The sequence below is a fragment of the Gavia stellata genome, chromosome Z (genome assembly GCF_030936135.1).
Source record: "Gavia stellata isolate bGavSte3 chromosome Z, bGavSte3.hap2, whole genome shotgun sequence".
In the NCBI taxonomy this organism is placed as follows: domain Eukaryota; kingdom Metazoa; phylum Chordata; class Aves; order Gaviiformes; family Gaviidae; genus Gavia; species Gavia stellata.
The window spans coordinates 39,820,371-39,846,824 of record NC_082637.1 but is presented as its reverse complement, the minus strand read 5'-3'; the positions used below and the strand labels follow the sequence as shown (position 1 = coordinate 39,846,824).

The window sequence follows — 26,454 nt, the reverse complement described above, 5'->3', positions numbered from 1 at the left end:
AGGATTTAGCGTCACAGGATGCTGCATCAGGCACTGAAGCCAGCTGAAAAAGATTCCTGCTTAGACCATCCTTCTTTTCTCTCCATACCTTAGCCATTCATCCTAGCTATGCATCGTGGGTTGCCAGTGAAGTTAGTAAAGCTATTTGCACTATCAGCTAGAGCTCTGAAATAAGAAAAAAAAAAAAAGGAAAAAAGAAAAAAAGAAAGCTATAAGTTACTATTATTTTAATGACACAGTTTAGATTTCAGCCCAATCAAAGAGATGCATCTGCACAAATGGGAAGATGGCAAACAAGCATGCTGGCAGAGGTGGGAGCCAATCCTTCAAAAAAGACAATAAACACAATCAAAGAAGGAAAGGTAAGAGAAAGCACAGGGTGAACAGAATAGAAAAATATGCAGTGCAGCCTTATTCATAAAAAGAAAATTAAATCCACATGGTAACTGCATGAGGCAGTATCAGTCCAATTATCAGTGATCAGAAAAAGCCCAGACTCACACCTTTTCCAAGGTCCAGATCCAAATTCTATTTCTTCACTACCAACAGACAGGAAATAAAGGATCCTGCCCTTTATTTCCTTACATGAATCACTGAACTTCTGCCATTAAGTTGCTCAGGGGAGATGCAAGGCTTGGGCTGGAGCACGCTCTGGGCAGAGGACTGCTCTGCCAAAGCCCTGTCCCAATTTCTTTCTGTTCCTTTCTCCTGCCCCAGACTCTTTATCCCAGTCGAGTACTTTCACCCGCCCTGTTTCTTGTCTTCCTACATTCAGGGCAGAAGGCTTTCCTCCTCCGCATTGCCAGAAGGCTCATTAAAGACAGCTGTCAATTATCATGTGCACTCCCACAGTGTCCGTCAAGAAGTGAGTGGGAACAGCAATTGCTGCATAAAAGTCATTCTTTGCTGTGGACTGCAGACAGGGTTAGGGGTACAGACGCTATAGGCTACACACCAGAACAGTGAGAGGCATGCCCAGTGAGGATGAGCAATCTCGAGGTATTGGCTGCTGAATGCAACAAAGTGTCTAATGTACAGGTAAAAACTGTCACTCAAAATTTTGAGATACATTGGTGGCTTTTCCTGAGAATAGCGATGTACTCAAAACAGGGATCCCATCCTGTTTCAAAGCATAAGGAGGCAGGTATTTGCTAAGGAAAAAACTGCTAATATAAGTGATCATGTGCAAAACCAGTGTTTTATTTAAAAAAAACAAACCCAACTTTATTCTTCCCAAAAGCAGTTGAAGTTAAAAGTAAATTTTCCCAAAAGCAGTTGAAGTTAAAAGTAAATAAAATCAGAGGCAAGCCTGAAGCATGGAAAACTGCAGATCAAAGACCTGTGTTCCAGCAAATTGGATCGTATGGTGGCTGGTGTCAAGTGACCTAGCTGCACTGTTTATAAAAAACAGTTATGGTTGAAACTAAGGAAATCTGAATACTCCTTTGGATTCCAAAACTATCTGTCTTTCTAAGGCAACCTCTAAATGACTCCCTGACACAACCTCTATTCTTTGAAGATTTCTTTTCTCTTCCCTGAAGAGTATTCTTTCATCTACTATGCTCTAGACTCTCTCACTCCAAAAGCTGATCAAGATGTACACCCAGTTCCTTCTGAAAATGTTCTCTGTTCCGGAAGGTCTTCAGGGGCCAGCACGTCTGCTTGCAGGACTTCTTCCTGGAGGACTTTGGACTGCCACTTCCTTTGAATAGATATGCCCTCTGTGGTTTCCTCCGTAATTACGACCCCAGGGTGCCTAACAGATCTCTGGAACACTGATCTGCGAAACTCACATAGAAAAGTGCTGGAAAGTTGAAATGAAGCACAGCACAGTACAGAGGTTGCCAGAGCTGGTGCGCCAGAGAGATTTTCAGGCTGGGAAAGGACTAAGAAAGGAAAGAATAATTTCAGGACTAGGTAGGCAAAACAGCGAGAAGAGAGGCAATTAGATCAAATAGGCGGAAAGTGAGAACAAGAGACTGAGGTCAGATCCTGGATCCCAATCATTTGGAACTAACAATAGAGGAGGGATTCAGGGATTAGTATCAATAAGTAAAGGACAAGACACATGGAAACCTGCATTTTGAGCAGTCAGCCAGATATTGATTTTGATCATAGCAGAGGGGTAAGAATGTGGGGAAAAAAATGAAGAGATAAAAGGCATGGGTTGTGAAATAGTGATGAAACAGACCAATTTAGTGCCCTTGCTCAAAGGAGAAAAAACTTTCCCTGGAGCATGGTGTGTACAGACAAGGTATCTGGCCTCCAACAGAGTACAGAAGCAAACTCAGCTACCAGCTACAAACAGTCCACATACAGCAGGTATGCTGAATAAAACTACACTACTGCTGACAGTCCCCTCAGTGGTGTCTCTGCTCACCTGGTGCCCAGGATACTTACTTCCTATCTGTGTCGGAAAGAAACAGCTTAAATTAGAACATGTCATGGGTTAGGAATGCAGGAGTTCTTGCCTTTTTGGTTTTTTTTTTTTGGGGGGGGGGGGGGCGGGGAGTGCAGTCACCCCTAAGGATGTGGCTGTGATGAGGTACTCCGCAAAACTGTGGTTTGGGGTTCACACTGAAATGGGTTCAAATGCTCCACATTACGACCAATTACAACCAGTATTCAAATGCTCCCACACTAGCTATGATTGCCATCTGCCCCAGTGGCCTCAGCGACCTCAGCAAAGAGGACTCTATAATCACAGCAAAAATGCCTCTGGGGACTACGTCCCTCCTTTTTCAGAGGCTGTTTTTAGGTATAGCATAATTTCAGAACATTTTTGTCATGCTACGTGACACAATGCAGCATTAGGAAAAGATACTCAAAGACAATGATGTATTTATCAAGTCTACCGATTCCTAGCGGCACCTGTGTGCCTAACACATTCTGTCATATAAGCCAAGTTGGAAGTAGATACATGACAGCGCAGCTTTATTTTGTCTTGTAGTTTGTGCCTTTTGTGCCAGAAAAAAACCCCACCATCTATAGCAGGAAATAAGGCAGTTAAAAAAACAGTAAAATTCACTGAGAAAAGATCAGAAAATATTTTAAATTTGTCCTCTTCAGAAAAACAAACTGAGGCTGCACAATGTTCAGGTTTTGTGACCCATTGATTGCTATGTACTTCAGCAAGGTGGTCATTCATGATTAAACATACTTTAAGCACTCCAGATATAGGAAGAGAGCTGGCTTGTGTAACTATCATTGAACCAATCAATAAGGAGGGCTAATTGCTAGAGGAGATTTAATGTCATATTCAATGAGTGTATATTTATGAATATTAGCTGCGAGATGTAACTCTCTGGGCCTTGCACTGCTCCTGCTGAATCCGATGAGAGTGTTGATTGTGGTTTCATTAGAAGAATTATTTGCTAAACAGTGAGCCATCATCTGTGAAATCCCAGGGAAGGTAAGCCACGTCGAGGTCTTGAATCTACACACAGGAGTAAACAGTATGTTGTAATACATTGAGCAAATGATAATGCAAACTACAAGAAAAAATACTAACAGGGAAAAGCTAATCACTGGCAAAAAAATTTTTGGAGACATAGAACAAACAAGGAGGTAGAGAATGGATTTCCCCCTTTTCTCCCCTTTAAAAACAATCAGAGGATGTGGGAAGACGTTAGTCATTAATATAATACCGATGTTTAGGGGAAAAATGAACTTAAGGCAGAGAATGGTTTAAAGTGGAACATGTGGGTTTGGCTGTCTGCATTTTACTATTTCTACTTTATTAGGAAAACAGTGGTTTTGAAGGTAGGAGCACAGGTCTTCGAGGAGATGAAAAGGAACTCCATATGACTTCATGCCGCTCTGTAAAGCATTTAACTTCTCATACTTCACGTCGCCATGAAAAGGAGAATGATGGCTGCCTGATTTTGTGGGACACCTTTGGTTCCTCAGAGAAAAAAACCTCACAACATTTACATTAGTACAATAGTACTTCTCGTGTTCAAATTCTTCACAACCTGTAATGGATCCTCACAGTGGGTCTGTTGGACCGAGTTTTATAGGTGCTTATTCTAACTTTCAAATAAAAGGAAGCAGATCTATAGGTTGTCCAAAGCTGTTGTGGTGGCTCTAAGGTTTAGCCTGGTAAGCAACAGTTTGGGCTTAGGTGGACGTGAGTTTTCTCCCACCCCACCCAGGCACCTCCAGCTGCTGGTGGCGTTTGGGCTGCCACACAACCAGCAGCACCTTTTCTAGGCCCACACATGCTCCACTGCTGGAAGCGCTTCCCAGCAACGTGCTGCACCCATGCTACACACGGATGGGGGAGCACTGGGGAGGCCGTGCTCCTCGTCTGGACCACCGCTCCTCTGCTGAAGCGGCAGCTGGCGCTTTTCTTTCTAGACGTCGTGACCACGAACGGAGTTTGGAGGAGAGTCCAACTTTAAATGATGCCGAGCAACGTGTCTAGAGTAACGGCCAGCAGACTCTGGTAAGGCGCAGGCCATGCCTGCTGGTGAGGTGGCTGTGGGGCTGTTCGTGTCCTGCCTGGTACCCCGGCCCACTCCCCCGGGGCCGGCACGGCGGGCCTGGCCGTGCGGCAGCCGGAGCTCTGCCGCGGCTTCTCCTCGCCGCCGGCACCCCGCGGGGGCAGGGCCGGGGGGCCGAGCCGGTGCCGCGCGCGAGGCCTGGCTGCAGGCCTCGCACCTCGCCGCGGCTCCCGCAGCACCGCCTGCGGGGCGGCGGCCTCCCAGCCCGGCGGGGGCGAAGGGGCAGCCCTCGGGCGCGGCGGCTGCAGCGGCGGCGGCGGCCGGGGCCGCGGTAGGCGCGGGCCCAGGAGCGCGGGGGGGCGGCGGAGCGCTGAGCCGGCGCAGCTGCCATTTCCCCTGGCCCTCGGCGCTGCCGGGCGGGCAGGCGGGCGGGAGCGAGGGCGGGCGGAGGAGGAGGAGGAGGAGGAGGAGGAGGAGGAGGAGAAGGAGGAGGAGGAGGAGAAGGAGGAGGAGGAGGAGAAGGAGGAGGAGGAGAAGGAGGAGGAGGAGAAGGAGGGAGGGGAGAGGGAGGTGGCCGAGCCGGAGTGAACTGAGGCGCTCAGCTGCCAACACTCACACACCGCCTGCCGCCACCGCCGCAGCCGCGCTGATCCCGGACTCCGCGCAAGAGGGAGAGCGAGAAGGCGAGGAAAAGCCAGACGCGGGAGAGGAGGCAGAAGATCGCTGGCAGGAGGAAGGAAGTCAGAGAGGAGGGAAGCGCGGAGGGAGGGAGAAGGAGCCCTCCTCCTCGCGGAGAGACGACTTCCCATGCAGCTGGGGACAGAGGGAGAAGCTGGCGCTCAGAAACTGTAGAGCAGCTTTCCAAGCAAGTTGCTTAATCCCCGAAGAGCGGCGGGAGGAGGGGACAGCCGTAATCACCGATCGTAACCATTATTCCCAACCCTTCATCATTTAACCCCCGGGCGGTTCAATGCACTACTCCAAGCTCTTCCTAGTTTCCTCCTCGGGGTAACTTGGGAGGACGCGCCGCTGGTGCCGCCCGGAGGTGAGGAGAAGAGCCTCGGAAGAAGGAAGGAGAAGTTTTGTGGGGATTGCGTGCGGAGGAGGAGAAGATGGGCTGGAAGCGCCGCTGCTGCTGGGGAGGCGGAGGCGGCGGGGACCTTCTCTGCCGGCTCACCCTGCTGCTGGGGTTCCTGCTGCCCGCCTGCAGGACGCGCCTGTACACCAACCACTGGGCTGTGCGGATAACTGGGGGGCTCCCGGAGGCCAACCGTATAGCTAGCAAATACGGATACGTCAATATAGGACAGGTAACCCTCCTTACAACTACTTCCGAGCGGGCGGCGCGGCCGGCAGGCGGGCGGGCAAGGTCCGCTGCCACCGCCCTGCGCCGCCGGGGCAGGGACAAGGGAAAGGGCCGGGAAGCTTCGCGGCCGCCGCACGACCCCGGCCCCGCCGCGGGCCCCGCCGCTGCTGCGGGGCGGTCCGCGAAGCCCCCCGCCGCCCCGGCCTCCCGCCGCGGGCCGGCGGAGGTGATGCGCAGGGGCAGGTACGCCGGAGCCGCGCCGGAGGGGTCGGGGCCGCTGCCGCGCCCGTAGCGCCTCCTCCGCGGCCAGGTGCGGAGCGGGGCGCACATAGCGGAGCCGCCCGCGGGCCGGGGGTGGTGGCGCAGGGGGCCCCGCCGGCCTCTGCCCGCCGCCACGCTGCCTACGCGGCGGCTGAACTTTGCGCTCCGCGCCGGGCACCCTCCTGCCCCCCTTGCAGGGGAAAAAATACCAATACAAGAGGAGCTCGTCCTGCAGCGAGCGCTCGTCTGCCCGGCAGCCAGGACGTGGCAGCTGCGGCCGCTGGCCCGCCGCGGGGGGCGTCCCGACCCCCCTTCTGGCGGGGCGTACGGAAGGGAAAGGTGACAAGGGCGGCCCCGGGGCGGCTGCTGGGCGTGCGGCGGCCGCCGTGGTCCCCCAGGGAAGGGGAGCGCGCCCATCGGGGCCGGGGCGGCCGCGGGGCTGCCCCAGGCTGGGAGCCGACACGCCCGCCCGCCCGCCGCCGCGGCCCGCGCTGCTGTCCCGCAGCCCCCTCGCTTTCCGCAGGGTTTGTTGGCTGTGGAACAAGAGGAGAGGAGAAGTCGGCTCTCGGATGCCGGCTCTGTAGGCAGAGCTTCTCCGGCCCGTGCCCGGCCGTTCGGGCAGCACCTGAGCTCTGCGGAGCCCGCAGATGTTTCGCTAGAGAACACCTGGACTGGCTAGATCCACAGATCACCCCGTGAGGAAAATTCTTGGATCCAGCCAGGGCTAGGAACTGCAAGTGAGGAAACACCTGGTTCTCACTGGATCCCATCACGCTGAAAAATCACCCGCTGCTACAGCTAGGCACAGTTGCTGTTTAAAATGCCCAAACATCACTTTTTCTGAGAGTTTGTGCCCAGTATCCTCAGCTTTCCTGACAATTATCCTCAAAATACAAGTTCCGTATGTAGGGTTTAGCAAAGTGAGTGCTTAAAAAATAAACAATTCCATTGCACGCTTGGGTGTGAACATCCAAGCATGGTCTTTCTAGACAGTAGTTTATACTATCTGAATTGAAAGTTTAGAAATGAGCATTTACAGGTACAGAAGGCTTCACTTTATACATGAGAATGACAAGAATGCAGCTGCGTTTACACAAACAGATCAAAGTGAGACCCAATTTTTATTTGTGTTGTGGAATTCATCAACTCCAAAGTTTGAAGCACATCTCAGCTGTTCCCAGTCATTGCAACCCTGAATAAGACAGCTGTGCAGTCTATTAAATAATTTACATAAGAAAAGCTGGAAAATGACACTGAGGTAGCACAAAACATGTGTAAAGATGCAGTTGCTTAGAAAAACTTGAATACCAACTTCCCTCTTGGAGCACTTGGGCAGGAAGGCAATGCTTGGGAGACACAAAAATTTGGGAGGAAGCTTTCATGTCAAAATTGAACCCCCACCTTGAAACTGCCACTTAGGAATCCAAGTGTGAAGTTTTTTGCATTGATGTTCTTTTTGGTGTCACACATGTCTTTTGCTCAAGGTGTTCCTCTGTATTCCTATCTGGGCCTTTATAGTGCCGAAGTAAGCAACAGTTAGTTGGTTGGAGGATGCACGTCTTCCCCTTTTGTCTTTTGTCAGGCCAGCTGGCTAACTCAGACCCTGCTTTTTTATACCTTGCACATCCAAACCTCATGCTGAATTAAGGAAAGAATGTAGTAAGCCACTATTGCTTCTTATGTGTCAGTGAAAGCGCCATGTATACACCTATGAGATATTAATAATAGATACATTACTGATCAGGTATACAGATGGGAATGAGAGAAAATAGACACCATAAATAATGAAAAACTGGAAAATACATTACTGGGTATGCAGACGAAAAGAGAGCATATGTGAAGGGAGCCAATATCATTACTTAGTTATGCAGGTACGGAAAGTGCAAGTAGAAGACGAATGTAAGAATGTTAAATGATGGATGCATGAGAAAGAAAACTTCAGTAATAATATGAATGGGACTGATGGGTGATTCCTCGTCTTCTGGCTGTAACCAGCCTTTCAGAAAAGAAGCAGGCGGTGGGCATATGTGAAGAAATTCCACAGAGCTTCCTGAATGTATTTTGGATTGGAGTAACTGAGTGCCAGATGTCATTGTGCCGTGCCAACGTACAGCTCAGTGCTGTACTGTTACAGTTACATGCCCTAAGAATGCACAAACTCTTACGCAGAGTTTCCTTTCATGGGTATCTTTTTACGATGGCCAGTGTTAAGTTTCTGATAATTTCTTGCAAAATCATCTCCAAATGGTATGTCTGTGACAGCACGTTTGTTAGTATGTTGTTGATCAGTCTAATGTCTGGTTTTTTATTCCCAGCTAGTGCTTATACAACTTCCGTCAGACTGATCTGGTCGCCAGGTAGAATTCGTAATTTGAGAATTCAGAGTTCATAAAATAATCTAAATGGCTGTGGTCTGACCATACATAGTTTAACACGTAAATATATGGTTCAAAGCCTATGTAAAATAATTCTGTAACTGTATTTCTTAAAAATACAAAAAAATGTGCATTGTTTTCTGTGTAGCTTATCGATCACTCTTTGTAGACTGTATCGCTTGATAAAGATGGGTAAAGGGAGTAAGGTATTAACTTTTAGAGAAAGGAATTCAGGAGTGGTCTGGACTGATGAGTTAGACTTGCCCGTTACAGGCTTTTTGCATAGATTGGGAAAAGCAGGAAGATATTTGACACAGAACAGAAAGTGCAAAAGAATATGAGAATGGGGCAAGAATCTACTGTTTATTATGGAGAGATAATTGCAAGCAACTTAAAAATCTGTATTTGGTGTGAGATGTTGGAAAGACATTCTCTTAGCTGAATACACTGGAAATGCTGAAAGAGATAACGAGTAAGCAGAATTCTCTGTTAGAGGCAGGACTTCACACGCTTAATGTTTGTATATTGTAGCAGCTATGGCCAGGCAATTAAACTTTGGTTTTGCAGTTAATATCTCTCCTAGGTAAGATGAAATATTATAATTAAAGCTGCAAGTGGCAGTAAGAGCTAAGCTGTTTACTTCTGCTTGAAGAAGGTAATTACACATCTCATAAAAATGCACATCCAAAAATCATCTGAAATAGATTAAAAAAGCCTAGTGTAATGCATTAAGCATAATATTTTTGGTTAAATTAAATTTGTGAGGTCACCTATAAGAAGAAAGTGCAAAAAGCTGAATCCAAATCCCACTATGGCTGGCCCAAAGAACTGACTCAGTACAAATGACCCAGAAAAATAATGGAATTAAAATATTCAAGATGAGAGGCAGTGAAACTTGTGTATAATAAATGAAAGTCAAGTAGGTGCAGTTGCAAAGTTGCAAACCAGGAGTATTCTGACAACAGGTAATTGCATGATTAGAGCTGAAGGGAACAGTGGGAAACAGAGGGATTCTGAAGGTCTTATTCTTATCAACCACCCTGTTAATTTTGCATGAGTGGAGATGGAAGGTGCTATGGAAGAGAGAGAGATTAGGGTAGGTTAGGAGTAAAACAGTTAACAGCAGGCAGTATTTGGGTTGTGTTTGTGGAAAACTGGCATTGAAAGGTACATTAAGTGGTCAGTGGAGACAAGACAGCAGACCCAGGAAGGCTGTGAATTGTCACCACCAGAAAACATCCCTTCTCCCAGTTTTTGTTATTTGGTGCATTCCTGGTAAGAGGCGGAATTTAGCTTTCCCTTTTTTTGGTGCTCGTGTGATTTGGAGAATATCCAGTTGAGTCTTGAAATACCTCTTAAGTCCATTTTCATTGCCATGGTGATGACAGGAAAGCTACAAAGCCTATGTGAATCACTAGACGTGTCAGAAATAGATGGCAGAAAGGAATGTTAAAAGAGGTCTTGAGATCACCTGCTGGTGAGCAATTGAGAACTCCTACAACTCACAGCTTCTGTTAGACTCTTGTTGCTCTCAAACTTCTGTGGTCTCCATCTCTTGTTACAGAAATTTGAAGCTTTAGCTTCTCTGCTTATTGAAAAGAGGAGTTTTCCGTTAATTTTTAGGGGACATGGTGCAACAGAGAAAGAATCCTCTTTACTCTGTGTTTTTCCCGGCTACGTGTTCTGGTTCTTGTTTCCTGCAAATTGTTCCAATGTACTGCTCATTTATCCTGTCTTTCCTTACCATTACCAACGTGAAATTGAGAGTAGACAAAGAAGCTTGTTCTTCAAAGATACTTGATTTCTTGCAGTGAATCTAGTGAGACTGTCACTTATTTTCTTCATCTATGGCTTGGAAAAGCATAGAGCAGCAACTTAGATCTATCGTATCAACTGTTACTCAGTTTCTGTTGGAAAACTCTTTTCACCACAGGACTGAATGAAGGTTGCGTATCACAAAAACAGAGGCAGTAGATCATCTTACTGACTGACAAGTGGGCAGGGTATCCTTCAGAAAGTCAGTGATTTTGATTGCCTGAGTTAGTGCCACCAGTTTGGAGCTTCTGATTTGGACAGTAGGGCCAACTTGAGCTGACACTCAAATTAACAGGCTTTCATTTAAGGCCTATTAAAGTCCTGTCCCATAACTTTAGGCTTCAGTACTTGGTCACTGGTAATGTCATTGCTGTGACGTAACCACAGCTGCATTAAAGATGATGGAGCAAACATAGCGAAGCATCACTATAAGCTACAAAAGAATCGGCCCAAGGTCTACTGTGTTTCATTAGGCTTTAAGTCCTGATATTACATGTTTGTGCTATTTTAAGTGCATAGAGTTGACTTTTTGTTTTTTCCCTTTTCCCATGTATTGTAGGCATTTCTGGCCTACCCTTCAAGTGCAGTTACTGGTTTCTCTAGCAAGTGAATCCTTGTCTCATGTAAAAAAAATTGCCTCTATTCTTTTTGCATGGGTCTTTTAAGAAAGTGGTCTGGACTAGCAAGCCCTCTGGGACTGTGATAAGATAGTATAATGCAAAACAGCTAAGGAGTTGTTCTAACTTACATGCTGGATGGAACAGTTTGGGGTATACCGCATCCCCCAGCAGCTCCTTGCTGACCTATTTTACCCTTCTATCTTGCAGTTGCTGCACTAAGCAGACCTTTCTCTTAGAGCAAAGTATCTGTCATTGACTTTTGGGGAAGTTTCTTTCACTGTTGGCAGCTGCTGAGGGTTAAACATATAGTTTGCGTAGCATTTTGTACAATTGGCATAGATATTATAACTGTGTTGATAGCGTGGAGATTCCTTACTATACAGTGAAAGAAGGAAGCTTTCTTTTGATACAGCCATGAAAATTAAGGTATACTGATAGGTCATCTTGATTCCCATGAATTTCATTTCTTGTAAGCACAGCTTCTCACTGGATATAAATTTGTGGTTTGGTGTTAAAATATTCTTAATAGACTGGAGAAAGGAACACCAGCTTATAGAGAGATGGCTTGTGAAGCACCTACTCTGGGCTACAGTGCTGAAGGCTTTTGTGCTCTTGAGCTATTGACTTAAGCTTTTTCCCCTCACTTCTTCATTTATATAGATAAAAGAGGAGGAGCTCCAGTAACTGACTCTGGGCACACGAGTTTATTTTAATTTGAAATATGTGGGCTTCAAAATAAGGAAGGTTTTCTAGCTTTGTGCTCTTCTAGAAAGTGGTGCCTTACCAGTTTCAGGTTGCTGTCATCGAGTGCCAGGAGTTTCTTATTCCGGCAGGGGACTTCCCTTGAAGGTGCAGGAGAGCAGGAGAAACAAACAGCTGATACCCCAAAGGTGATGGAAGAATGGAAGAAATAAAGATATCTTATCTGTGGCACCAACAAGGGAGAGAAATGCTGCATTAATTAGTATAGGAATAAACTTTAGATCCTTCTATTCCTTTTCTTTCATAATTCTAGGCGGGGCTGAGGATGGGTCAGCACTTTTCCAAATCACATCTTCCCTTTCCTAATTGTATTCTTCCCATAATTTTTCTTTTCTGATCTCTTCCAGGGTCTAGTGGCCTACTCCCCACCCTTAGCAAGTGACAGACTGCCCTTTCCCTCCAATTTTCTTTCTGCAAGGAATACACGCTGTTTGGCAAAAGACACCTAAGTGTGCTAAGCTTGAGGTGTGGCCCAGGAGTCACTGGTAGATATACAGATGTGGTTTTTTAGCTAAGGTAAATGCTGATGTGATTTGCCAAAAGGTTTGGTTTGGTGTTTTTTTTTTTTTTTACTGGGATTTTATAGCTTTAAAGTCAGCAAATCACACAAAGAGTTAGTAAATATTAGTTCATTTCAAACCTGAGGTCCCAGTGATGGCACAGAGATGTTGTATCAATTGATCAGAAAGAATGGGAGGAATGGCTGTTTTCCATTTTCCAAATCTATTCCTGATGGGAGGCAAAAGGAAATTTTGCAAACTAAGTAGCTGAAATTGGAAGACTAGGAAGAAAGCACTCACTTAAGACAAACGGGAGCTTATTTTAGGACAAAGAGCCTAAAGTAAGGTTGTTGTCATCAGCAAAGGAAGGAGTTTGCTGCCATAATCCCCACCACCTTACATGGATGACTCAGAAAGGCAGGATGGTGGGCCTCTGTGTGTAAAGAAGTTCAGCTACCCCAGAATAATAATAATATAGATGGTTAATAGAAGAGACATGCCCCTTAAGAGCCTGTGCAGTCACAGCACTAAAACAGAGTATACTCCTACTAAATTTTAATACCTGGAATAAGTTTAATGACATCCTAAGTATTAAAGATGCAAGTACCATGACTATGGTATTAAAAGAATCAAAGCTAGGTGTACTCTAAGCTGTACGTACATGCAGATGTAGTGGGGTTACACAGAAACACAGGAAAATTGAATTTTCTCTTACTTATGCCAGAAAAAAGTACATTTAGGGACTGGTAGAGAAAAACCACCAGATAGAAAGGTCTTTGAAAAATGTAAGCACTGAAATAACATTCTTGCAAATGCTCACATGCCACAAAACCAGAAAACCAGTACATATTGGAGAATACAAAGGGTATGCCATGGCTAATTACTTCATACTTAGTGGTAATTGTCTTGTCTGTGCAGTCAAAAATGAGAGGGGGGAGGGAGAGAGAGCAGAGCTTACTATGACTGAATGTGAGCTTTCATTAGCAGTTGGATGAAGAAAAGGATGTGCCAAATGGGTTCTGGTGATAGAGGCAATCTAATAGTCTTTGTACATTGTTACAAAATGAGGGAAGATGAGAATCTCGTTTAACAGCATAGTAGTCGACTACAAATTATGTGATGATTTTTTATTTAAAGCCCTTAGGCAAACACACACTAAATTATACTTTTAAGAATAACAATTAGTTGCAAGCCCAACTTACAAATGGCAATGTTTGTGGGAGCTGCTCCTCTCAAATGAAATACATAAAGAAGTGGACCAGGCTAGATTAAAATGGAACAATCCGAAGAAATCTGTAAAACATTTTGAGGTAAATCAGTAGTGTGTGATACCTCTGGTATGACAGTGGTCATGTCCGGTATGACATGACCTCTGGCTGACCATGGCTGACAGCTGTAGAAGTGAAGGGCAGGGGGAACATCTCTGCACATCAACTTGTCCATCACAGTGCCTTTGAGGAGGATCAGCTATGCCCGCATCTTTCCTGGCAGATATTTAACCAGTTTTTGAAGGTCTTCAGTAAGGAAGCTCTGCAGTGTGAGGGCACAGTCGATTCTAGTGGCTCATTATCCTCTTTGCCCCAGTAAAGTCTAAGCTGTATCTGTCTTCTTGCAGTTCAAAGCCTGTGTTTCTTGTTTCTCTATGAACATAAAGAGTAGCAACATCAGAAAAGTTGTAGTGTTCCACTCTTTCTCCCACCCACTTTTATCTTTCTTCATCCAAGCCCAGTTCTTTCCCTTGTTTCACATAGGTCAGGCTTTCACTGATCAGTCTTGCTGTTTGACTCTGGTCTTTCTAAGTGATCCTCATCTTCTTAAGCAAGGAGCTGCTAGAACGTTACAGCTGAGTACAACATAAAGATTCCTTCAGTTGTCTTGAGGAGAGCACTCCTGTTTATGTAGCCCATTATGGTGTTTCTCTATCCTGTAGCCGTATGACATTGTTGACTTAATTCAGCTTGTGATCTGCTGTGGGTCACAGATTGATTCTGCCAAATTCCTAGCCTGTTCTCCAGTCTGAATTTGGCCAGTAGATTATTATTGATCAGGTGTAGTACTTTGCATATGACTTTGCTGAATCTTGCCCTGTTTTTCCAGACCTCGTTTTACAGTTTCAGTTTGTTTTGAATTCTGCTCCTGTCCTCCAACGTGCTTGCAGATCCTCTCTGCATGTATGTTATGTTTAATAGGTGTCTTTCCTATACCAATATTCAAGTCACTAGTTGAAATATTCACCAAAACAGTTTCTAGAGGAACTCGGGCAGGTAGTTGTTTGCGCTATTCCATAGCTTAATTTTGTGCCCTACTTCAGGAATTTGAAGGGGACTGTTAATCAGGTAGTACTTGAAGATAGATACAGCTTTTATTTTGCAAAGTATCAGCTCAAAAAAAATACAAAAATTGCAAGGATATTGGATTGGACTGGATCATCAGTGATTCCTATTACATACCTTAAGGTGTTCATAAGTGGAACTTTTACCCCAGTTTTAAACAAGTCTAAAACTAACCAGTTTTAAAAGTGGTTTTGTTATTTGTCCTCATTCTGGAAAACTTTTTTTTTTGCGCTGACTTCCAACTTACAGACTGAATTTAGTCATGGATATCTGTTCTTGTACTTAAGTGGCTCATCTGTTTCTCCAGCACATTTGCAGGGGGAACCAGCCTTCACTTTTGCTTCTGTAGCTTCTGGTTTCCTATTAGAAGATAGACTTCCCACTCCCACGGTCATCCTGGTTGCTGTGTTTTGATTGATATCTGTTTGCCTTGACCAGAAAAGATGGCCAGCTTATATACAACCTTCCCACTGCTTTCTACAATGTCAATCTACATTGTACGTTGTATGTTGTACAATGTAAATAATTTGCTAGGCTTTGTCAGGCAAGATATTTCCAGTATCATATTTGCATGTTTTGCAGCTGTGTTCTATGGTTCTGTGATTGACCAGGATATCTTTCTCTTCCTCTCCAAATGATGTGGGGAGATATGTATGTCAGCCATGGATGTGAATAAGTCATATGGTCCCTAGAGAGGAACTGCGGTGCTATTTGTCACCTGCCAAACACAGGAAAAAATATGATCAGACAGAATCCTGCTTGCCAGAGATATCTAGCCTAAGACAGTAAGTGATTATTTGGCAACATGCTGGACCCAGTTTGATTGATATTTGCAGAATGAAAAACTCTTTGGAATGAAGCGTTGGCAAGTCCAGAAAAGTGTCAGAGCTACACCATGAAATCCTGCCAGAATAGCTTGTTGTGGAAATTCTTGTGGATTACATGATGGTGTACGATGGAGATGAGATTGTGAAAGGCACATTAGCCAGGCATGATCATGGATTCATGGATCATATAGTTCTAAAAAAAATTAGGAAAGAAAAAAATTCTCAGCACAGACTCTTCCATATAGAAGGAATCTGCTCCCAGGGAGACAGCATGCTTCTAAATGAGGGATAGCCATCAACAAGGGACCATTTTTGGTCAAGTTACGGTTTTTCTCCTTTATTTCTTTTCTTTTTAGAGACGTTTTTGTGCCAGGAGGCCTCATTTGTTTGTTTTCCAGGGCCAAACTGAAGTTATAGAGAAGTTACAAGCCACAATTAAAACCTTTGCTACATTCTGTTATTCATTCTTGTTCAAACTGGAGTAAAACCCCTGGGTTTTGTGCAAGAGTGCTTAGTGGGCAGTGAAAGTGTTACTGAATAGTGCTGTGTGGCTGAAATTCAAGCCTAGAATTGGATAACGTTCTCCTTTTTAAAATATGTAGCTTAATCAACGGTAGCATGTAGCCTCCCCTCTGGATAAACCTAGAGAACATTTTTTTGCTTTTGTTGAGCTTTTCTTTGTAGAGCATATTAACACAGTAACCTGATGTCTTAAAAACGAACAGGAAAGAAAATGCCTGCTGTGTCTCACCTCTAAAGCCACAGTATGACATCTAGGTCATAGAGAAGTAGTTTCTATAATATTTTTGTTCATGTGAACAGCCTTTATTCAAATAGACCCATAAGGATGCAAGGCCATTCTGGGTCAGTTAGAAGATTCATCTAGCCTGCCTACCTATGGCAGGGGTGTTAAGTTATTGTCTGTGGGAGAGAATGAACGAAAACAAGCATCCGATGCTTCTCCCTAACACTCCCTTTAGCTGTTTTCAGCTCAGGAGACTGCCTGACCTGGATGTGGTTTCTGCGTACTTAGAAATTCTCATTGATTTTTTTTTGTCCAGATGCTTGTCCAGTCTTTCAAATAAAAGTAAACTTTCAGCATCCACAATATTGTTTGGCAAGGATTTTAAAAGTTTGGTACTTCACTGCATGAAGAATTACCTCTCTTTTGCTTGTTACTTACTAGCTTCATTTGATGGCTACTGAAAGAGACAATGAAAGTCGATCTCTGTGCACTTTTTTTATGCCATAGATGATTTTTTAGATTTCTAATCTTTTCTCCTAAATAGTGTAGTATCTAGACTGAAGAGTCTTAGCTTACTTAGCTATTGTGCATACAGAGGGTGTACCATATCTTGGTCCATCCTTCTTGCCCATACAGAGGGTGTACCATATCTAGGTCTATCCTTCTTCTCCTGCTTGGGAACTTTTCCAGCTCTACTACATCTTCTTTGAATGGAAGGGACTAGAACTGCACACAGTACTTAAAGTCTGGCAAAACCTTGGATTATTCTTCCAGTGCCATGTTCTCTAGTTTATTTTCCATACTTTTATTGATCACGCCTGGTATATCATTTGCTGTTGGGACTTATACCGAGCTGAGTTTCCATGGGTTAGTCTGCCATAACCCTGAGATCGTCACTCCTCAGTGGTACTGGGCAGCTCAAAACAGTTCATTTTAGTGTGAGGTTAGGTTTGTACATCAGTTCATCCACATTTGTCTACACTGGATTTCATTTGCCATTTTATTGTCGTCACTCAGTTTTGCAGGGTCCTTCTGCAGCTCATGCACAGTCAGCTGCAGTCTTTACATCTGTGATTGTTACCAATAATTGACATCTACGCCTCATTGCTCACACCCTTTTCCATGTAATTTTTTTTTATGCTATAGTGTAGGTCAGAAGTGGCTCTGCCACGAACCCCAGCAGAACTCCAGCAGGGACCTCCACCCATTGTGAGAAGCTAATTGCTTTTTAATAAACAAATAAATAATTACTCTGAAGCTTTGTTTTCAGTCTTTTGACTAATCGCTTGCTTCTGCAAAGACCTTATGCTATGGCTTCTAAAATTCTCAAAAGCTATTGGTGAAGGACATTGTCAAAAGCCTTTTGGAAGTCCAACCAGAGTATATCTATCTACCCATCTTTATCTATATGCTTGACGTCTTCAAAAAACACTAATAAATTTGTAAGGCAGAATTTTCCTCTGTTTATTTCCAAAGTGATCATTTTTTATCCAAGTGTCCATTAGTTTTCTTATTTCTTAGTTTCTACTCATTTGCCTAGTAGTGACTTGCAAGGCCATAGTGCTTCAGATCTCCTTTTTAAAATTGACGTTGCATTTGTCACCCAGCTGTTCTGAAATGTGAAAACTTTTTATTAAGTGAGAGATTTCATTCCACTGCTTCTATTGCTTTCAATTACTTTAATTTACTGGGTGTTTTTATTCAGCTATTTCATCCATATTCCTTCCACACTGACTGCAGAATATTTGTACTTCAAGTATCATATCTCTAGTCTCCCATCTGAGCTGAACTGAAGCAAACAAATCAATCAAATGCTAAACTTAGAAAAAAATTCAAGGCTTTGTGACTATTCTGGGCTCCAGTGAGCCAAGCATGAATGAACAGCAATTCCCAGCTTTCAGCTGAGAAAGTTCCCCTACGCCTCTTGGAAATGAGTAGCACTGCTTCCCTGCAGGAATGGACTGCAGAATAAGCTCTGTTTTCTCTTGAGCAACGAAGCCCCGTCCTGTGTGAGGAGCAGTAGTTTTACCAGTTGGTAGTGGGGTGGAGCCCATGCAGATACCTGAACAGTGGTCTTACAACTCAGATTAGCTTTTTCTGCTTTTAAAGAAAAACACTTCTCTCACTGGACCTCAAAGAGAGTCTCTGAAATTTAGCTCAGCAAAGTATTCAGTTGCAGTTTGTAAAGGCCTCAATAGCCTTTTAATATGAATGTTAGAATGCATTTGCAGGTACCCCAATTGTATCAGAAAGTCTAACAGACCAGATGTGTCTCATATGTGCCACACAACAAGACCTCGAGCCCTAACTAGCATGACAGTATTAACTATGATACTGTTTTCAGTTTTTGTCTTGAAAGATTCCCTTTTGCTCCATTGTAAGCCAAATCATCCTCCTTCCTTGGGTTGAAAGCACAATATTAGTAGGATTTTATTCACACCTATTTGAAGCAGACGGTCATTTCCGGAGAGGACATGTATGACAATATCTGGGATTTCCTTGACACATGCCCATCTCTGCATTATTGCAATTATTCCTTTCTGCCTGTCTAATCAAGTGACACCTTTGCTTCAGCTCAGAGAAGTTTAAATATCCATCATCAGTGAACGGACTCCTCTTGATAATTCTTAGGCCAGTGCATGATGACTGTGACCAACTGACAAATCACAAAGCCACGCCTGGGAAAACTGATAACTGGAATCAAACAGGGTCGCTGAGCCTTGCTTTCTAAAATAGTTAACCATCCTGTGACCTAAAGGGGCTCTGGACTGTGTTGGCATCACAGGTCTTCACAATAAATGGTTCTACCATTGCAACAGACTGATCTTTTGGAAGCTTTCTTGCAGATAAATACCATTACCATCTTGCAAAATTTGAGTAATTTCCATTTCTTGCCTGGCAACTACAAACATTAATCTGACATGCTTAACTGGACAGTGAGCAATTCTAGTGGTGGCTGGAAGCTGTGTTGATCTCCTGATGATTCTCATCTTGTAGGACTCATTTGACATGAAAACAAATGTTTCAAAATGGAAATGCAAATACATTTGTAAAGAGGAATACATGGGTTTATCCAATTCGTTGCTACCATTCTAACTGACTGGCTTTTCCCTATTTCAGTATTTTGGTATGATATATTTAATATCAACATATTAAACAAATATACAGTAGAAACATTTCTTCTTTCTCCAAGAAAATCTACTTTCAGTTACACAGCTAAGCATTCACTCAGCCCTCAGGTTGTAAGATTCTGCTCTCCAAACAAGAAGGCCACCAAGGAATATTCTTTAAATGTGTGAAATGGACAGTGTATGAAAGCTGTGACCTATTTTTCACTGGTTTTAGTAAATTTCGATATTTCATAATGAATTGCGTGTGAGTTCTCCTTGACTTTTCTGTGTGGTCTGAAGTAATTTAGAAGCTGGTATATGAACCTAGACATTAGGATGCTAACAATCTAAAATGTAGGCCTCCCTGAGGTCTGGATTAAAAAAAAGTGTTTTTTCATCTAGTCCTTATTGCAGCTCCCAGCAAATACGGTGGAAGATCCCACTGATTCCAGTGAAAGCTGAATTGAACCTTAATTTCTCTTGTGGCACTATGGAAGTTAGTACAGCAGGAGAGACCTGCATGTATCTGAATTAGTATGTCACATTTTTTTGTGGTTGTTGTGATTGCAAATAGTTACTTTAAGTGGACTATTACATGACTATGCTAGAATTAACAGTCCCTTGGTGTGCTGTAAGAGTTTTCTGAGATCCTCAATTAGTTATGATGTTCATGTTTTCTTTCTTACTACGTTTGAATTCTACATAATGCAATCGTTTTGGGGATTATTTTTTGGTCTCATTTGCTTGCTTACTTGTTTTTTCTTTACATGTATCTTTAGATCCTGTCAAAGAGAGATTTTTTTTGTTTTCATGGTATTAAACTTAGGAAACTGTAAGATCCTCTCCAGAAACTGTTACTCATATGAATAGTTGTTGCTCAAGTTGTCTTACCAAAATCAGTAAGATTACATGTGGATGCAGAGACTGCTTATAGAAATAATGGATACTGGCAAGCCTTACTTTTACACAAAGAACTATAAACTTTTGTACAGCTCTAGCATTAACGAAATAATATAGGTGAATGTGTTGGCATCATGCCTGGTTCTGGACAAGTTGCATGCTTCTCTGTATGCGGTTAAGTATGTTGTACAGAGTGGAAGATCATCAAGACTTTGATACAGTCCAAAGTTGAGGATGTATGATCTAGGTTCACCGTAAAAGAGTGTTGGATTTAGTGCCTACACACACCACATAGATGAACTTAATTCAGTCCTAGATATTCCCGTGAGTCACTTCTTTATTAGTCTTCAGTAAATTATATTGGTGATAGAGGAGGAAATTGCTTAAATCAAGTCTCATGAGAAAGTCAGTTAAATGAAAACATTGTATTTACTATGACCAATAAGAGCTGAATTCAGATTTGTAAGACAAAGTACAGTGTGAAAAGGTTTATTGCTGGCAATATAAATGTTCACTGGGAACAGTATGATTACTGTAAGTCACTGCATTAGTCATTTTGAGTGTTATGAACTCTCTTGCTATTAATGTGCTTAAGAGTTTTATATTGATGTTTAAATAACTGGATAGAGATATAACAGTGTATCTAACTTGGTGCCCAGTTCTTAAATCTTTCACTCATACAAGTAACCCCATTAGATTTGATTGCCCTTGATTTATGCCTTTTAAATTCCATTAGCTTCAACAGAATTATTTCTGATTTATGGTTTTGTAAATGAGACGGGACTTGATCCCACTGGGACTGGGCAGATGTTTACAAGTTCCAGGGCAGGGACGATGGTTATTAAATATTTCATGATTGAGATTTAAAAGGAAATGAATATGAACATTCTTTGCTGTGAAACTTCTCTTGCTGTAGTTTGCTAAAAAATAAAACTTATTTGTTAAGTACCCTTTATACCGTTTGCGTGACTGAAATAGCACTGTCAGAACTTTGTCAATCCTCATTCTTATGCTTTATTGTAATTACATATCAGAGAGTACAGATTACGAAGAAATAATAATCCTTAGAGTCTGGAGTAGCTACTAATGTACAAAATATGTCAATTCTGTTTGCTACTTAAATGAACATTCGTGATACTGCATGAGTATCCATCCTCGTTCTCTCATGACTTTACATTTTTTCAGTGATACAACATGAAATAGGATTGGGATTCAATAAAATAGCGACAAAGCTCATTTCAGGCAATGCAGTATATCATTTAGGTATTTTAAATTACAGAGTAGTAGTTAGGAAAGGGAAAGAAAAAATTCACAAAGCAGTGGCAATTTAGTTGACCCCTCAAAATGTTAAAGGTATTTGTTTCCTATTTGATGGCTTCATTATGGGGGCTGTTTACTGAAACAAAGATTACCATATTGCCTAACAGCTTTGGAGATGCAAACAACGTTTGTTATGGCTTGAACTTGCAATGCATGATGACTGTGTTGAAGTCCCTTGAAATATTGCAGAGGTTAAGTTTGTTCATACAGCAGAAAATAAATACACTTTGTTGCACTCATTTTTACTTGCAGAAATAAGGTGGTGACTCATGGGGCTTCACAAAAAGGGGCATGAACTACCAGTTTACATTGCACTGCTTTCTGTATTGAAAAGAAACAATAGAAAAGATTAATGGGAATAAAGGCAGTAATTGATTTCCTTTTGAGAATTTTCATGAAATGTGTAGTGTTGCCCTGGAACTGCAAACCCACAGTCACAGGTTGCTGAGCAACCTTGCATTGCTTTATTTGATAGGGACATCAACTTGACAATTGCTGCGATGCTTCCTGAGGCAAAGCTTGCAGTGGCACTGCGGTTGCAATTATTAATGTCCATTGTTGTACTTGAATTGTAACATTTCACATGACAGATGTGGAAATGGCTTCCTTCGCCATCTCCCACCAACTCTTCTAGGCTAATACTTCATACAAAAACCTTGTGCGCCCCCCCCCCCCGCAATAATTAAGGACTCTGTGTTCATAAATTTTTAGCTACTTTTTTTTTGAGCATTGTTCTAATAGTCACAACCTGTTTATCAGTCCTGGAGAAGAGGTGGATGAAACTCTTCCTTACTGACTTTAAAAGAAAGATTTCAGGTACTATAGTGAGTTCTCTTTCAATTTACTATTTGAACAATCAACATAGTGTCCAGATATCTTCCACTTCTCACATTTTATTCATTCTTAACTTCACTGAGGGCATATTTGTATGCCCTCACCACGTCAGAGCAAGTGTTCAGAGGGTACCAATGCACAGCACAGTTCAGATTTAAGGAGGGCTGTTAGCACTTAAACTCCCGTAAAGATTGATGCATGTTCTTATTCTCAGAGCTGCAACAGAGAAAGGTAGGGGCCAGGCTCAGGCTCTGCTTCTGTCATAATTTTTGGAATTAATATGTATTTACTGTGGTCTCATGTGACCTGTGGCGTATAAGGCACAATTCTCTTCCCTCTTCATCCATGTAAGACTCAAACATCATTTTCACCTTGTCTTTATTCAGGCAGCTTTTTGTTGGCTTTAGTTACCTGACAGGTGTCTTTGGGATTTCTCTTTTTATGATTTGGCTTGAGTATTCTTCTTTTTTTCCTGCACTTTTAGAAGTAGAATTGTTTGTAATTAAATCACAGTATTTTTATTTTAAAGAAAATCAGCTAACTGCTCCCTCCTTTCAGAACTCAATTAATAAGGCAGAAAGATCTTCTTTCCAATATCCACAGGATTTATATGAATATATAACCCAAAAAAGATGCCACATTCCTCTTTGGAAGGATTGTTCATCCTGTATAGCAAGGTAGATTAAATTAATAAAATTTAAGGTGATTTAGCATGTATTAGAATAAAGCTATGATACAGTTCTAATTTATATCTTTCTAATGTCTGAACTTATTTTACAAATCTATATTACCTCCTGAGACTTGTGACCTCTTTTATGACTTAATGCTTTCCCATTCTTGCAAAGATAGTTGTACTAAAACTTGGTTGTGTTACATGGCAAAACTTTCTTTTTTTTGATGAAGCAAAACATTTTATGTTGCCATTTGGTTGTTAGTTTTTTCCTCTGTTTTCCCAAGTAATTCCACATATTAAATAAGGTTACCAAGAGAGCACTAAAGTACTGGAACCTCTAAAAGCAGAATTCATTTGGCAATGTTTATTTTAAAATACAACTGTACAAAGTAGCCAGTATGCAGAAGGTACAATGTAGGAAGCTTTTTGCAATTTACCTGAAATTTGTAAAAGTTATAGGCCAATCATTAGTCTCAGAGGAAACTTAATTTGTTTTATATTGCTAAGTATATTTTATAATATATTCAGAATAGAAACTTTCTCTATTTAGAGAAGGAGAATTTTGGAATTCTAAAAATATTTCAGAATAAATCTAACTAGGAATTTAGAATTCTACATTTAAATTTAGATTTTAATTATAGTTTAGAATTGAGACTCTAAATATGTTTAGATTATATTCTGGAATGCAGCAGAAAGCCTTGGAAAGAAAACCTATTAGGAAAAGTATTTTTATAGAGGTAATCCAAAATTAAATATACCAACTCATGTAAAGAATTTCCACTGCAAATTGAAATGTTCTTTTTATGTTCTTTTTAATCTGTATTTTTACTTACTTTAGCTACACTAGTATTTTCTGAGAATTTTAAAGCTTCCTAACAGATACATAAAAAATAAATTCACATTAAAATTTATGAAGTGACTTTGAAAAAACCTCAGCCTTGATACTGAATTAGAATGATACCAAGAATTATAATTGATCTCAGGATATTGTTACTTTTTTATCCTCCTAACAAAGGTACACGAAAAGTTAAAAGACTAGAGAGCTTATGTTTATTTTTCCAGTGAAAGATCTAATGTGCTATTTTATTTTTAAAGCAAGATACAGCAGCATGTAAGCAACAGCAGTGACGTTATCTGAAAGAACAAAACGCAGAGCTACTTTATTTTAATGGCTCTGTTATTAATTTTTGACATCAACTGTTTAAAAAGCCAAACTGTATTTTCCTAGCTCAAGGTAAGTCCCCAGACAAAATTTATCCATTCAAACAGCTGGAAGCACAAAGGAAAGACACAAAAGAAATCTAGAGTGTCATATGTTAGTTCAGTAAGGTGATACATTTTTCTCCCTGTTTAAACAGAAGGAGAGGAAATGTCAAGGGTAAAGTGTTAGCATGTTCCTACCATTTTAAGAGGTACAACCTGATTTACTTCTATGGAAATTGTGATGTTTCTGCTGTAATAGCCATATGATTTAATTTATCTGCCTGTTTTGGGGGTTTGTTTATTTTTCATATGCAGATGGTTCAGAAGAGAATCTCCTTTTTCTGGCTGAACTGTCCTGTCCTCCATACCAAAGATTTAACAAACTGAGCAAGAACTCTTGATTACAGTATTGAGCAAGAACTCTTGATTACTGTATAGGGGTTTTTTCCATCTGGGAGGCTCAAAAAATGTTTCAGGAAGGAGCGGTGCATTTAAGACCAACCCCAACTTGTTCAGAGTGTCACTATTCAGTTCCCTTTAAAACAAACCTGAAGAGAAAGGAATGCAAGAGAAGCAAAGATACGAACTGGCAAGTTACGCTATTCCTACCTTGAACACATACAGAGATGTTTTTACAACTTGGGCTGTTGAGTTTCTGTTAGCTAATTGGGCTTAAAATAGAGATGAGAACTGGGTTACTTGGGCATTTGAGTGTTTCTGGAATTCAAGCTTTCAGAGTAGTCTGGGTTGCGTCTGAGGTGACAATCTGTGTTCATACCCACATCACCTTGGTTCTGCTGTTGCTTCGAATTCTTTTAGTTAACAAAATTTGGGCACATTAAAAATGCACTTTTTTCCCCCACCCAGTAGATATTCCTGTAACATACAGATTCAGAGCCTCTGTAATACAGAGCCTAAGCATTGTTATTTCCATCCTTTAGACTAGTCATCAGAGCAGTATTATCTTGCTAATGCAGCTAAAGACAAGACTGTAGTGTTCTGTAGTGCCAGTAGTTTGTAGTTTCGGCATTTTTTTTTACTGTTATCTGCCTGTAGTAATTCAAGAAGCTATTTTAACTCATGCAGAGTAGTATAGTATACCAGCCCAACAGGGGACTAGCAGAGAGCTTAAATATTTGGATAAAGGCCTCTTCTCAAGAGTTGGAATTTTAGGTTTTAGGCTGAGTAAGGTCTGGAGGGCCTGTGTTTCTCTCTCCTAAATATTTCATAAACTGATCTTTATGAAAGCCCCAAATTGTCCAAAACTGAAAGTGGTCCAATCTTTCACTTCACTGCAGTGTGCCATACGTGGACAAACCTTGCTATTATTTCTTGTGAATGACATAGTAGGTGAAATTCCCCATTCTGATGACAAAGAAACAATAAAAAAGCTTATAAACAATAAAAAAGGGTGTATTTGGGAGAGAAAGAGCCCCCATCTCAGTCCGCAGGTCAGATGGGGGAGCAGCTCTGCAGCTGTCCTCATGGTGGTTGCTCCTCCAGCCCCAGTGTGATGGAGGTCTGTCAGTGCTGACCCAACAGTAGGGTATTGGGCAAGAGAGCTGGAGATTAGGAAAATGTAGTCACTCTTGCAGTATCTTATGGGAAAATCCCCACACTTTACCCCCCAGAAAACGCCAGTACACAGTTTTGCTGCTTGGAATACAAGTCAAGTTCAAGTTCCAGGTCTTGCATGAACATGTCCTTTACAGATATGAGTGCTTTAATTTGAGTAGGTCAGTGAAAAACTAACAACCTCTGCAGGGTTTTCTTGCCCCTAAATGCTGAGATTAGAACTCTGGTTGTAAGATGTTTAATACTTCCTAAGTCTGAAGGGACACAAGAAGGAAAGGGAGTGGCAGTTTTCCGTAGTATCGATGAACTTGTCTTCACCCATGGATAACAAGGAGCCAACAGGGATCAGAATTCAAGGCTATGGGCTCACCTCCTTCATGTTTGTTACAGAATGGTGTGCGTTGAAGGAGCGTAAGCGGTGTTATAACCTGTGTCAACATTTGGCTCTGTCAAAATGCTTTGTGATACTAGGTTGGCTTCACTGGTATTTAACACTGGGAAGAAAGCTCTGGTAATACCAACACATTCTGTTTCAACTTTCTCAGACTGAAATGTTTTTAATTTTTGCTCTGAAACATAGTTTCCAGTGTACTTTGTATAATGTGATAACATTTTAAACTTTGAAATATAGTTGAAGTGATTTTGTCAAAATGAGATGATGATAGTAAACCTGATAAACTTTCTTCATCTCTCTGTTCTTGGTGTTTCCTTCTGTCAAGGACTTAAGCACTTTGGAAATTTGTTGCAATTCTGAAAGAAGTGAAGGGTCAGATCTTCAACCCCATGTGAAATACATTGCTGTACCTATTTATAATGGTTTATGCTCCAGGTCTGCACAGGGGTAGGAGAT

At 42.0% G+C, this 26,454-nt stretch overlaps 1 protein-coding gene across 2 annotated transcripts in view; it reads left to right on the top strand.

The window, feature by feature from the left end:
• Nucleotides 1-5,557: 5,557 nt before the first annotated feature.
• PCSK5 (proprotein convertase subtilisin/kexin type 5) overlaps nt 5,558-26,454 on the top strand; it is a 251,520-nt gene continuing 230,623 nt past the window's right edge. For both annotated transcript variants that reach the window (XM_059833233.1, XM_059833234.1), the window contains exon 1: nt 5,558-5,755. In XM_059833233.1, the coding sequence (XP_059689216.1) occupies nt 5,558-5,755 (198 nt within the window). The remainder of the gene's footprint in view (nt 5,756-26,454) is intronic.